The sequence below is a fragment of the Triticum urartu genome, chromosome 2, assembly GCF_003073215.2.
Source record: "Triticum urartu cultivar G1812 chromosome 2, Tu2.1, whole genome shotgun sequence".
NCBI lineage: Eukaryota > Viridiplantae > Streptophyta > Magnoliopsida > Poales > Poaceae > Triticum > Triticum urartu.
The window spans coordinates 631,516,501-631,528,926 of record NC_053023.1 but is presented as its reverse complement, the minus strand read 5'-3'; the positions used below and the strand labels follow the sequence as shown (position 1 = coordinate 631,528,926).

The 12,426-nt window shown below is 48.7% G+C and overlaps 2 protein-coding genes across 2 annotated transcripts; one reads left to right on the top strand and one right to left on the bottom strand.

Moving 5' to 3' along the window:
* The first annotated feature begins 420 nt into the window (after positions 1-420).
* LOC125539299 (copper chaperone for superoxide dismutase, chloroplastic) lies at positions 421-4,806 on the top strand. Its single transcript, XM_048702720.1, has 6 exons — positions 421-771; positions 866-889; positions 2,175-2,247; positions 2,347-2,481; positions 2,858-3,078; positions 4,425-4,806. Exons 1-6 carry the CDS (start codon positions 526-528, stop codon positions 4,659-4,661), a joined length of 936 nt encoding a protein of 311 aa, XP_048558677.1. The 5' UTR covers positions 421-525; the 3' UTR covers positions 4,662-4,806.
* Positions 4,723-7,527, bottom strand: LOC125539298 (subtilisin-like protease SBT1.3). Its single transcript, XM_048702719.1, has one exon. It carries the CDS (start codon positions 7,308-7,310, stop codon positions 4,977-4,979), a length of 2,334 nt encoding a protein of 777 aa, XP_048558676.1. The 5' UTR covers positions 7,311-7,527; the 3' UTR covers positions 4,723-4,976.
* Between the last annotated feature and the right edge of the window lie 4,899 nt (positions 7,528-12,426).

Below are 12,426 nucleotides of genomic sequence, written 5' to 3'. Positions count from 1 at the left end.
TCCTTCACGATTCATAGGAAAATAAATATTAGCCTAGACTCAATGAAAAAATCCTATGAAATGAATCAAAGGACATCTTCTTTCCTATTCCTACTCATATGATTTGAGATGCATGTCATCTCATTTTCTATGACTTTTCTATTCCTATGATTTCCCTACCCTATGAACCAAAGGAGGCCTTAATGATTAAATTGAGGAGGAATCTTTTCCTTACAAAACCAACTGATTTTAAAGCCCAAGCTGGCCCAACTAAACCATATCCAGGCCGGGGGGCATGCTGAACCAGTGGACAGTCCTAGCCACCCACGTTGCGGATTTCAGTCCCAGCCCAGCCCAGCCCAGCCCGGGAAGTTTCCCGAGGCCGCTGGAGCCTGGAGCGAGCAAAACGGAACGCAACCTGCGGTTCTGAATTCTACTGGAACAGCCGTCAAGTTCAGAAAAACTTGCGAAAAGAAAGAAGGTTCTCAATCCAAACCGGAGCTGTGGAAGCGAAGACTTGGAGAGTACAAAAGGCAGAGGCACAAAATGGTGGGCTTCCTCCGGGCCTTCACCGCCGCATCCGCCGTGCCAGCAGCAGCCGTCGCCGCGGCCGCCCTCTCCTCCTCCTCCTCCTCCCCCTCCCGCTCCCCCTCCTCCAGGCTCCGCTTCCCCCTGCCTCCCTCCCTCTCCGCGTTCGCCGCCTCCTCGTCCTCCTCTCCCCCCGTGCGCGCGCCGACCGCCGCCCCTCCGATGGCCGCCGCCGCCACCGCCGATCTCTCTGCCCCCGAAAAGGTTGGGCCGCGTCCTTTTTCGATCTCCGTATGCGCTTGCCTCGCCTAGGGTCTTGAGCCTTTTGGTCTTATGCCTGCTTCCTCGTGTTTTGCAGGGTACCGCGCTTCCGGAGCTCACGGTAAGCTTCCCAGACAACTCAGGGCATCATTTTGTTTTCCTTGTTAGTCTGGCTGTGATTCTACTAGGGAAGGAAGATAATTGGAAGGGCGTTGTTAGTTATTGAGAGATAAGAAACTGATTCAATTGGTGCTTGATATGTGGGCAATTCAGTTAAAAGAACATTGCTCTAGGTTTAAATTAGTTGGTCAACTGGTTACGTTGTTTCTAACGATGCCCAATTAGGTTTGGTTCGATGGCTGCTGTTGTTTAGCTTTATTGCATGGGTATATCGTTTTCTGTCATTGGTTGGTGCTTTGCAGTTCTCCATGGGGCTGCTTATACATGGCTAAATTGGGAGTTACAGAGATCAGGCATTGATTTAGCTATTAGTGTGTTTGCGTCAAAATATAACTTATTAGCATGTTGAATGTAATGGTTTTCCTTGCGGCGGAGGTTTGATGTATTAGGTGATCAAAAGGACTGCTCCCTAACTGCTGTGTTCACTTCTGTTTCATTGTTCACAACTTGCTCCAAATGATCTGCCAAAGCTTAGATAATTAATTCATAGATATCGAAGGACCAGGGGAAGAGCCCAAATGCCCAATTGAGCTATTCTCTCTCATACCAACTATATGTTTTTCAGTCTAATACTTTGAGAAAGACTTATCAGTTTGGCTTTACGCCATTACTCTGATTAAATTTTCAGTACAGAAAGTTGGGTAAAGTGTTGGGGCATTTTAAATGGATAAATATTCCGTTAACTGTACATGACTTGTAAAGATTGGATATAATAAGTTTTGACCCACTTAACAAAATGCAGCAAATGCTGATATGATGATTCTCAAACTGGACATACAAACTATCCAGAACCCCATCCCCAGGGTTTCCGTTTTGAATTTCTTGAGACGAGGTGCTATACTGCTACACCATATTTGTGAAGATCAATGTTTTTAGGAAGATTCCGTAATTCAGGAAATAAGGTGCATTGTCTGAAAAATTGCTGTTACATGGGGTTGTTTTTCCTCACATAAGTGGGGTTGTTTTGTTTTAATAAGACTCATGTGTTTGAGGTTAGACTTAGGAAATTACTTGTACTGTCGAAAACTCACTCAAGATAAAACTACAGAAGTTATTCTTTTGGAACTAATATTAAAGTGGTCTCCCTGAAACTATACTTCACTTTAGCAACATGCTTCCTTATATTTACCAAGGGAAAATTAAGGAGGGCTGCACATTTCTTTGAGATGTCGTTGGATTTCTCAGTGCAAACAATTATTTAACAGTATCTTTTTGTATGGCCGAAGACCGAATTCATGGTGGACATGAAATGTGAGGGCTGTGTCACAGCAGTGAAAAACAGGCTTCAAACACTTGAAGGTACAAATTTCTTAGTGCTCTATGTTGTATATAACCGTTTGTGCGTGCCTTTTCTTTCAACTATTTCCTGTTGGTTTTAAAGACTGCCTCTTACTACAGGAATACAAAACATCGAAGTGGATTTGAATAACCAGGTAGTTAGAGTTCGTGGGTCTCTCCCAGTGAAGATAATGTTGGATGCTCTGCATCAAACAGGACGAGATGCACGTCTGATTGGGCAAGGGAACCCAGATGGTTTGTGTTAATTTCTTTATTATTAGCATGATTTCCCCTCTAAAGTCTTTCATATCAGCCTACTAACAGAGATATTAATGTAAAATCTCTAATGCTCTGTCGTGGAGTGTAGAAATCAGTGCCTTTTGAATTTTTATACTAGACTTTCATTCCTACGACTGTGTAGCCATTTGTAGCTTTGGTCCTTAAATAGCTTCTATGCTTTTAAGCTGCAACATGCCCTGCTGAACTCATTCTGTTATCTGGCAAAGCATTAATTCAACTTTTGTGTTGGCAAATGCTATCATAGATCTATCTTCTGATTGCTGGCATGTTTAGTTTGTGTTCTGCACATCTGCTCTATATGAGAACTAATTGTTTGCCTTAACATTTGCAGATTTCCTAGTTTCTGCTGCCGTGGCTGAGTTCAAAGGGCCAGTTATATTTGGTGTTGTTCGTCTAGCCCAAGTTAACATGGAATTGGCTAGAGTTGAGGCTACTTTTAGTGGTCTATCACCTGGTAAACATGGATGGTCAATAAATGAATTTGGGGATTTGACAAAAGGTGCAGAAAGTACTGGCAAAGTATACAATCCACAGGATTATCTGTCTGATAAGGTAATATTCCAACGCTTAGTCAGTGCAGGGTTGATAAATTATGCACCTATGATAACATGGGATAAATGGATATGCCTTGGGGTCCTCACCTGTTATTTTAACTTCCAAAGTAAAAGATTATAACAGAAAGCTAACCCTTGGGGTCGATTCTTTATGATATTGTAGTATTACAATTTAGAAAGTCATGCGTTCTCAGAGAAGATAGTGGTGTCCATAGCTTCTTACATCCACATTACGTCTTCTCTGACAGTTGTATCCCATATCTCATGCAATCGCTTTCAACAAAATAAAATCTTGTAGGTCATAGTTCGGCACAGTTGTATACTGTATTTTTTTCACACTGCGCTGTCTATCTCTGTTTCCTATATGGTCCCTGGTGTCTATTTTCAAAATGTTTATTAATACGCCAGACAATTGAACAAACTGATTTTGTTTCTCATTGTAAGGCATATTGTTTTGCAGTTGTAATGCAGCTCTTCATATTTGGTCAGTTTGTATACCATCCTGCTATAGTAATGCAGTATGAGTCTGGAAATAATTTATTGAAAAATCTTTTCAACTTCGGGTTGCACAAACAAGATAAATGTGCTGATCTAAAACAGCAAACAGCAGCAACACTATCCAGCTCCACTTTTTGTTTTGTGCAACTCACAAATGAAAGCACTTTCCCATGAAAATCTGCAGATTCGTAGTGTATTCCACATGATTTTTTTTGGTTGCGATTCTTTTGAAACCTGTATCACTTTTGTTTACTAAAGTGATCACTTGGGCTCTGGAGCCAAAATCACCTATCGCTAGACTAGATCTGTTATGTTTCCTTTTACAGGCCCACTTGGGCTCCACGGCCAAAATCACCTCTTCCTTTTACAGGTCCTTTGATCTAGTATGCAGAAAGCATTCATTGCATCTTCAATACAATGACCAGATTCACCAAACTAAATGGCTGCAAATATTGACACACTGGCGTTCCTGCCTTCTTCTGTATATATGCTGTAGCACATGTGCTGTCAGAACATAACAGACCAGAATTGAACAACTGTAGCTCACCTCACTTCTTTCGTTAGATCTGCTGTATGATTTTACAGTGCACATACATCTGGTGAAAATGACAGTTGATTGCAAAGTGAAGGCCAGAGTATGTGTAGCTGAGATTTGATGAATTTGAGCACTGGTGGGCAGTAACCATCCTGTTTTTGCCCAGGTGTTCGATCCTTTAAATTGTTCTCTAGAATCGTTGGTAAAACTGAAAGACCACCTTCACTTAACATTGATTTCGACAGTACTGTTGTTTTGAACAATAGAGGTTCAGCAGCAAGTTAAGATGACATGCATTTTTTCTGAAACAGCCCCTTGGTGACCTGGGAACACTAGAAGCTGGAGAGAATGGAGAAGCCCAGTTTTCAGGATCAAAAGAGAAACTGAAAGTTGTCGACTTGATCGGTCGCTCTATTGCGCTGTATGCAACCGAGGACAGATCAGACCCAGGCATTGCAGCTGCCGTTGTCGCGAGAAGTGCGGGTGTTGGGGAGAACTACAAGAAACTCTGCACATGCGATGGTGTCACCATTTGGGAATCGAGCTAAATTCGCCGTGATGGAGTTTTCCGCAAAGCCGGGTGACCCCAATATGTTGTACACACACAAGTTATGTAGAAACAATCAACCATTTACTGAACATTTGGAATAAGCGTGAATACATTTGTGGAATAAAAGCTTGTTTTGAGTTGAAGATTGGAGCTTCACAACATCTTTCTTCCGGCAAGTGCTACTCCTGTGCTGCTGCCTGCTGCTACGCAATTGATTCATCAACCTCGCTTACCAAGGGGCCAGGGCACAGCTGCTTCTGCTCCCAGACCCTCTGACTAATGCAGAACAACGGTACAGTACTAGGAGAAAAGCTCACATCGGCGGCAGCCATGTGAGGACCAGAGGGCTCCGGACTACGTGAACGCCGTCGCTCCATGACAGGGCACCGTACTCGGGTGTCTTCTGAGCGGCCTTGGTCCTCACTGTAACCTTGTAGGCGAGCTTCTGGTTTGCGCTGCTGAAGTGCAGGGTGCTCGGCTCGACGACGACGTCCGCGCCTTTGAACTTTGTGACCTTGACATGGTACGTCGACGACGGAGGACCGACGTTCGTCACGGTGCGGCGCACCGTCAGCGGGGTGGCCGGCTGATCGGTGAAGACGGCGGAGATTGCCGGGTAGTTGAGGTCGCCGGGCGAGCTGAACGTGCCCTTGCATGTCATGTTGGAGTTCTTGGTGAAGTACTTGAGCTGCGTCGGCGTCAGGTTCTGCGTGCAGAGGAACTCCAGGTACTCGTTCTGCCCAATGTCGTAGACCAGGCCCGGGTTGAGCGCTCGCACCGGGTGTATGTGGCCGGCCCCGTGCTCGAACGGCGTGGACGCGTCGCCGGTCGCCGCGTCCTTGAGCACGCGGTAGGTGTTGTCGTGGACGTAGGCGGTGGTCATCAGCGCCGACTTGATCTGCGCTGGGCTCCAGTCCGGGTGGCTTGCCTTGAGCAGCGCGGCCACGCCGGCGACGTGCGGGCACGACATGGACGTCCCCGACAGGATGTTGAACCCGACGCGGCGGCGGTCACTGGCCAGGCTCGACGGGCTGGCGTCGCCGCTCCATGCGGCCAGGATGTTCACGCCGGGCGCGATGAGGTCTGGCTTGAGGATCTCCAGAGTCAGGTAGTTTGGGCCCCGGGAGGAGAACGCGGCGACCACCGGCGACGGCCGGATCCCGAGCTTTGTTCCGGCGAAGCTGAGTGTCGCCGTCGGCTTTGGGGCGGTCCTGGTGTACTTCTTTGCCGCCACGCCTTCGGACTCCCCGACGGCCACGGCTGGCAGGAGGTGGCTGTCGGCGACGAGCTCCTCGCCGTTTGCTGCGGTGTTGGCGAGGATCATGCCGATGCCTCCCGCTTCCTTGACAACCTGGCCCTTCTGCACCCGAGGACTGATGCCGCGGTCGCATATCACGATCTTTCCGGCGACGGAGTTGGGCTCCAGTGTCCCCTCGAGGCACATGGACCTGGGGTTCGGGACGCTCGAGTTGCCGCCCATGTAGACCACCGGATACTGCTGCCGAGGCGAAAGGTTCTTCCTGCCCTTGTAAAGCGAGACGCCGGTGATGTTGGCGCCGTTGCCGAGCGTCACCGTCGCCGGGAAGTCACGGTCCATGGTGCTCGCGCCCACCGTGGTGATCCACGGCGACAGGTTCGTCAGGCTTATCGGGTCCGGGCCGGCGTTGCCGGCCGAGCAGGCGATGAACACGCCCATCTGCATGGCCCCAAACGACGCGATTGACAGGCTGTCGCGGTTGTAGGGGGAGGCGCCGCCGCCGAGGGAGATGGAGAGCACGTCGACGCCGTCGGACACGGCGCGGTCGACGGCCGCGAGGATGTCGGAGCTGAAGCAGCCGCCGGTCCAGCACACCTTGTACGCGGCGACGCGGGCGCGGGGCGCCATGCCGCGGGCGACGCCGCGCGCGTAGCCGAAGAGGCCGGCGTCCGGCACGGGCGAGCCCGCGGCGGTGGCGGCGGTGTGCGTGCCGTGGCCGTCCTGGTCGCGCGGGGACTTGAGCTCGGTGGTCTCGTTGATGGGGCCCGAGGAGGCCTCGTAGCCGTTGTAGAAGATGCGCGCGCCGATGATCTTGCGGTTGCAGTCGGCCGTGGTGAAGCCGCGGCCGGTCTGGCACAGGCCTTTCCACTTGGCCGGAACGGGGCCGAGCCCCTTGTCGCTGAAGCTGGGGCTCTCGGGCCATATGCCGGTGTCGAGCACGCCGACGACGACGTCGTGGTCGGCGAGGCCGGCGGCCCAGATTCTGTTGCTGACCTCCGGGCCGATGCCCAGGAAGTCGGGGCTCCTGGTGGTGTGCAGCTGCAGGACCGTCTCCGGGAGCACGGCCAGCACGCCGGCCGCCTCGGCCATCCGCTCGGCCTCGTCCTCGTCGAGCCGCGCCGCGAAGCCATGGAAGGCCGTCTCGTAGTTGTAGACGATCCTCGCATAAGCACCATCTTCCTCCTCAGCTTCAACCTGCGCAGAGCTCACGGACTTGACCGTGGAGGCGTACCACTCGTGGTGAAAATCGAACGAGCTGGGCTTCTCCGACGCGGCCATCTGAACAATGTAAGTCTTGGGGGCTCCCGCGCAGGCAGAAATGCTCGCTTGGAGAAGCACGAGCGCCATGCACAGCGACGGAGCCGTCCATCTCGCGCCGCGAGGATCCATGGCGAAGAGGCGAGGGTGAGAAGCGAGAGGGGAGTGAGTGTGGAGAGCTCTGCTTGCTGCTTATGAACGCTCCAGCAGCCCACGGGGTGGTGAGCTGTGGGGGAGTTGAAGAGGAGCAGGGAGTTGAACCGCTGAACAGTGAGACTGAGGAGCGGTAATAAAATGCGGTGGCCGCTTCTGGCCGCATTGAAGCGAATTCATTCGGCTGCGCGGTGACCCCGCGAGGAGAGCTGTTGGAGTAGGTTTGCTTTGCTTTGCTTGTCACACACCACATTCTTCTTTCATTTCTCGGAGATATTTCAGGAGGGGCCCCTTGAGCCTTGACGCCCGTGTCTTGTTCCTCTGCTCCAGCTGCAAGGCGTCTCTCTGTTCCTCAGAGGAGGACATTAACGCGGCGGATCTACTTACTACCTGCCAGCAGCAACGGGCAGTAGGGTTAGCGCATTGATTCGTCTCAGCGGACGGTTGCATTCATGTGCCACGTCTTTATGGCGCCACTGGTAACGGCAGGCAGTGGCGCTGTGTGCTTTGTGCTGAGGGGGAAATTTGGTGATGGGAGATTGACAATGACACAACCTCCTTCAAGGAAAGGGATGCGAGGCTGTGCCGTACGGTTTTGGATGGAATGGAAATGGATTGTACGATGATTAGGGTAATCTGGGACGTGTACGTGAGAGCTGCGCTGCTATCACAAGAAAGAAAGGAGACAACTCCTGGCCTCGCCCAGCTGTATCATCATGAGGGAGGAGGGCTCCATGGCAGCATGGCTCATGGAGTATGTAAAAGTTTCATCGGGAGCGTCGGATGAAGAAGTACTGCTGACTTGACGGTACGGGCCATAAATTATTGGATGATGGACACTGGATCGTAGTGTCACATGAAAATCTGGCAGGAGTACACAACAGGATTGAGGTGTGCCTTAGATTGCACACGTCACAGGAGTTAATATATCTTGCCTAAAAAAACAGGAAGTTGATTATCTATGGTTCCATCTTCCATGCTCTTCTTTTTTTCATCTCAAAACACTTTCATTATAACAGAATGTTTACAATCGTTCTCCAAACACAAAGTAAGGGCAACTACAACCCGCAAATTTTCTCCCGCATCCGTTCATGGACAAGTGGGACTAGTCCGCAGACACGGATACAAAAGGACGTCATCCAACGCTAACTACATACGTTTTGACACCAACTCAAACTAACCGGATGAAATCGTTCAAACACGGCCGGATTGCATATAAACATGACAGATTTCATTACATTTACATCAGCTAAGCAGAGCTCGTCCAGCTAGGTCTAAATGGTCATCGACGCCTTTCCCCGTGTCCGGCCATCAGCCCCGAGAACTAAAACTTCATCGTCTCCAGTTCTGCCTTGGCGCTCTCTAGCGCCGCCTCCACATCGCCGCCAAGGCGACTAATCGACCGAAGATGTTGAGCCTACCAAGCTTGGCGTTGACGGGAGGGGGAGCGGTGGCCTTCCTGGGACACGTGCGGCGGCGACCTACCGCGCAGTACTCTTTCTCGCTGTCGGCGGCGCCCGAGGACGTGCCGACTTCGTGGTCGTCGAGGCGGGGCGCGGATTCGGCGATGTCCTCCTCCTCGTCGTCGGTCTCTGATAACCCACAAGTATAGGGGTCGCAACAATTTTCGAGGGTAGAGTATTGAACCCAAATTTATTGATTCGACATAATGGAAGCTAAAGAATATTCTCAAGTATTAGCAGCTGAGTTGTCAATTCAACCACACCTGAAAGACTTGATATCTGTAACAAAGTAGTATGGAAGTAACGGTAACAGTGGAAACAGTAGCAGTAGCAGTTTTGTAGCAATTGTAACAGTGGCAATGGAAAAGTAACTTAGCAAAGATCAATATGAAACGATCTCGTAGGCAATGGATCAATGATGGATAATTATGTCGAATGGCATTCATCATGCATCAGTTATAACATAGGGTGACACAGAACTAGCTCCAATTCATCAATATAATGTAGGCATGTATTCCGAATATAGTCATACGTGCTTAAAGAAAAGAACTTGCATGACATTTTTTGTCCTACCCTCCCGTGGCAGCGGGGTCCTATTGGAAACTAAAGGATATTAAGGCCTCCTTTTAATAGAGTACCGGACCAAAGCATTAGCACTTAGTGAATACATGAACTCCTCAAACTACGGTCATCACCGGGAGTGGTCCCAATTATTGTCACTCCGGGGTTGCCGGATCATAACACGTAGTAGGTGACTATAACTTGCAATATCGGATCAAGAACACAAATATATTCATGAAAACATAATAGGTTCAGATCTGAAATCATGGCACTCAGGCCCTACTGACAAGCATTAGGCATAGCAAAGTCATAGCAACATCAATCTTAGAACATAGTGGACACTAGGGATCAAACCCTAACAAAACTGACTCGATTACATGGTAAATCTCATCCAACCCATCATGGTCCAGCAAGCCTACGATGGAATTACTCACACACATCGGTGAGCATCATGAAATTGGTGATGGAGGATGGTTGATGATGACGATGGCGACGAATTCCCCTCTCCCGAGCCCAAAACGGACCCTAGATCTGCCCTCCCGAGGAAGAACAGGGCTTGGCGGCGGCTCCGTATTGTAAAACTCGATGAATCCTTCTCTCTGATTTTTTTTTCTCCCCGAACGTGAATATATGGAGTTGGAGTTGAGGTCGGTGGAGGTCCAGAGGGCCCACAAGGTCGGAGGGCGCGCCCCCACCCTTGTGGCTAGGGTGTGGGCCCCCTGCTGTTGATTATTTCGCCAATATTATTTATTAATTCCAAAAGTTATCTCCGTGAAGTTTCAGGTCATTCTGAGAACTTTTTATTCTGCATAAAAATAACACTATGGCAATTCTGCTGAGAACAACGTCAGTCCGGGTTAGTTCCATTCAAATCATGCAAATTAGAGTCCAAAACAAGGGCAAAAGAGTTTGGTAAAGTAGATACGACGGAGACGTATCAACTCCCCCAAGGTTAAATCTTTGCTTGTCCTCAAGCAATTCAGTTGACAAATTGAAAATGATAAAGAAAAACTTTTACAAACTTTGTTTGATCTTGTTGTTGCAAATATGTAAAGCCTGAAGGAAATATGCCCTAGAGGCAATAATAAAGTTGTTATTTATATTTCCTTATATCATGATAAATGTTTATTATTCATGCTAGAATTGTCTTAACCGGAAACTTAGTACATGTGTGAATACATAGACAAACAGAGTGTCCCTAGTATGCCTCTACTTGACTAGCTCATTAATCAAAGATGGTTAAGTTTGCTGACCATAGACATGTGTTATCATTTGATAAACGGGATCAAATCATTAGAAAATGATGTGATGGACAAGACCCATCCGTTAGCTTAGCATTATGATCGTTTAGTTTTATTGTTATTGCTTTCTTCATGACTTATACATATCCCTCTGACTATGAGATCATACAACTCCCGAATACCGGAGTAACACTTTGTGTGCTATCAAACGTCACAACTTATCTGGGTGATTATAAAGATGCTCCACAGGTGTCTCCGATGGTGTTTGTTGAGTTGGCATAGGTCGAGATTAGGATTTGTTACTCCGACTATCAGAGAGGTATCTGTGGGCCCTCTCGGTAATGCACATCACTATAAGCCTTGCAAGCAATGTGACTACTGAGTTAGTTGCGGGATGATGCATTACGAAACGAGTAAAGAGACTTGCCGGTAACGAGATTGAACTAGGTATCACTACAAAAAAAAGACACTTCCGTGATGATATGTGTTTGTCACAGTAGGTCATGTTTTCTGTCATGCATGTACATCCATGGCGATTTTGTGACAGAATCAAGATAGTCATACCTGTGCTGTCGTAGAAGTGTTCCATGACATTACCAAAATTATCATCATGGAAGTGTCCGCTTCCATGATGAAAAATCGCGCGTCATGCAAGTGCTTTCAGGGTGACTGACACATGGCATCCACCGTAACGGGTTGCCGTTAAGCTATCGGGTCCGGTTTTGGATCCGATAACCTGCTAACAGCCCGAACCAATGAGGATTTTCCATGTGTAAAATTCTCATTGGCCGGAGGAAACACGTGTTGGCTCACCGTTGGGACAGATGTCATCCATTCATTGGACATGAGGCGCCTATGATACATCGACACGTGGCACGACCCAACAAAGGCCCATTCCAGTGAAAAGGCTGGCCCGTTTGACTTGGTCAAAAGGTAACGGGCCGGCCCACGGAAAGCTTGTTAACGGCCTATTCGTATATAGCCCATTTACAGCCCGCTAACTCAGGCCCGTTATGGCATATCGGAATTAAGCCCAGTAACTTCATCTAGGCCGTCCAATATGACTCCAGCCTGTTGTAACTTCCGACCCATGTATGGCCCATGATGTCTTTCAGCCTATATGAGGCCATTTGTAACTCTTGGCCCATTAACGGCATGTGGTGAATCTGGCCCGCAATGAACAGTGTACCCCTTTATACCCATTAACGACCCATTATTCCATTGGGCCGTTTCCAACCCGTGTTATCTTTCGGCCTTCTTAGGGCCCATTTATTCTTGGGCTCATTTCCAGCATTCGCTTACTTATGACCCATTATTGGGCTTTTCTGCTTGTGGGCAAAGCTCAACCTGCGGTTACAATCGGTCCGTTTGCGGCCCGTTAATCTGTTGGGCCGTTTTCATAGCGTCATCAAATACGGCCGATTAACGACGACCCGTTATTATCGGCCCATGAATGGACGATTCCAAATCTAGCCCATTTACGGCCCATAATGCAATCTGTTATTGGCCCATGTTTGGCCTATCGATCATACGACACGTAGAAGGCCCATTGATGCTACGACCCGTAGAAGGCCCATTGTTTCTACGACCCGTAGGAGGCCCATGGTAACTACAGTAAATATGTAGCCCATGGTTATTGGGTCCTAGTTTTAAAAAATAGGTTATTGCGGCCACTACCAAACCGTGGAAAAAAACTGCACTGACTGTCGTGGATCTAAGACCGACAGTAGAATGGGGGTAGGTATGAGGAGGCAAGATCCTAGCTATGGAGTAGTTGTACACACGAGTTTACGAGTTCAGGCCCTTCGCAGAGGAAGTAATAACCCTACG

Coding starts and splice junctions, on each gene's coding strand:
- LOC125539299 (XM_048702720.1), top strand. CDS start 526: ATGGTGGGCTTCCTCCGGGCCTTCACCGCCGCATCCGCCGTGCCAGCA. Junction 2,248..2,346: donor CAGGCTTCAAACACTTGAAG/GTACAAATTTCT, acceptor CTCTTACTACAG/GAATACAAAACATCGAAGTG. Junction 2,482..2,857: donor TGGGCAAGGGAACCCAGATG/GTTTGTGTTAAT, acceptor TAACATTTGCAG/ATTTCCTAGTTTCTGCTGCC.
- LOC125539298 (XM_048702719.1), bottom strand. CDS start 7,310: ATGGATCCTCGCGGCGCGAGATGGACGGCTCCGTCGCTGTGCATGGCG.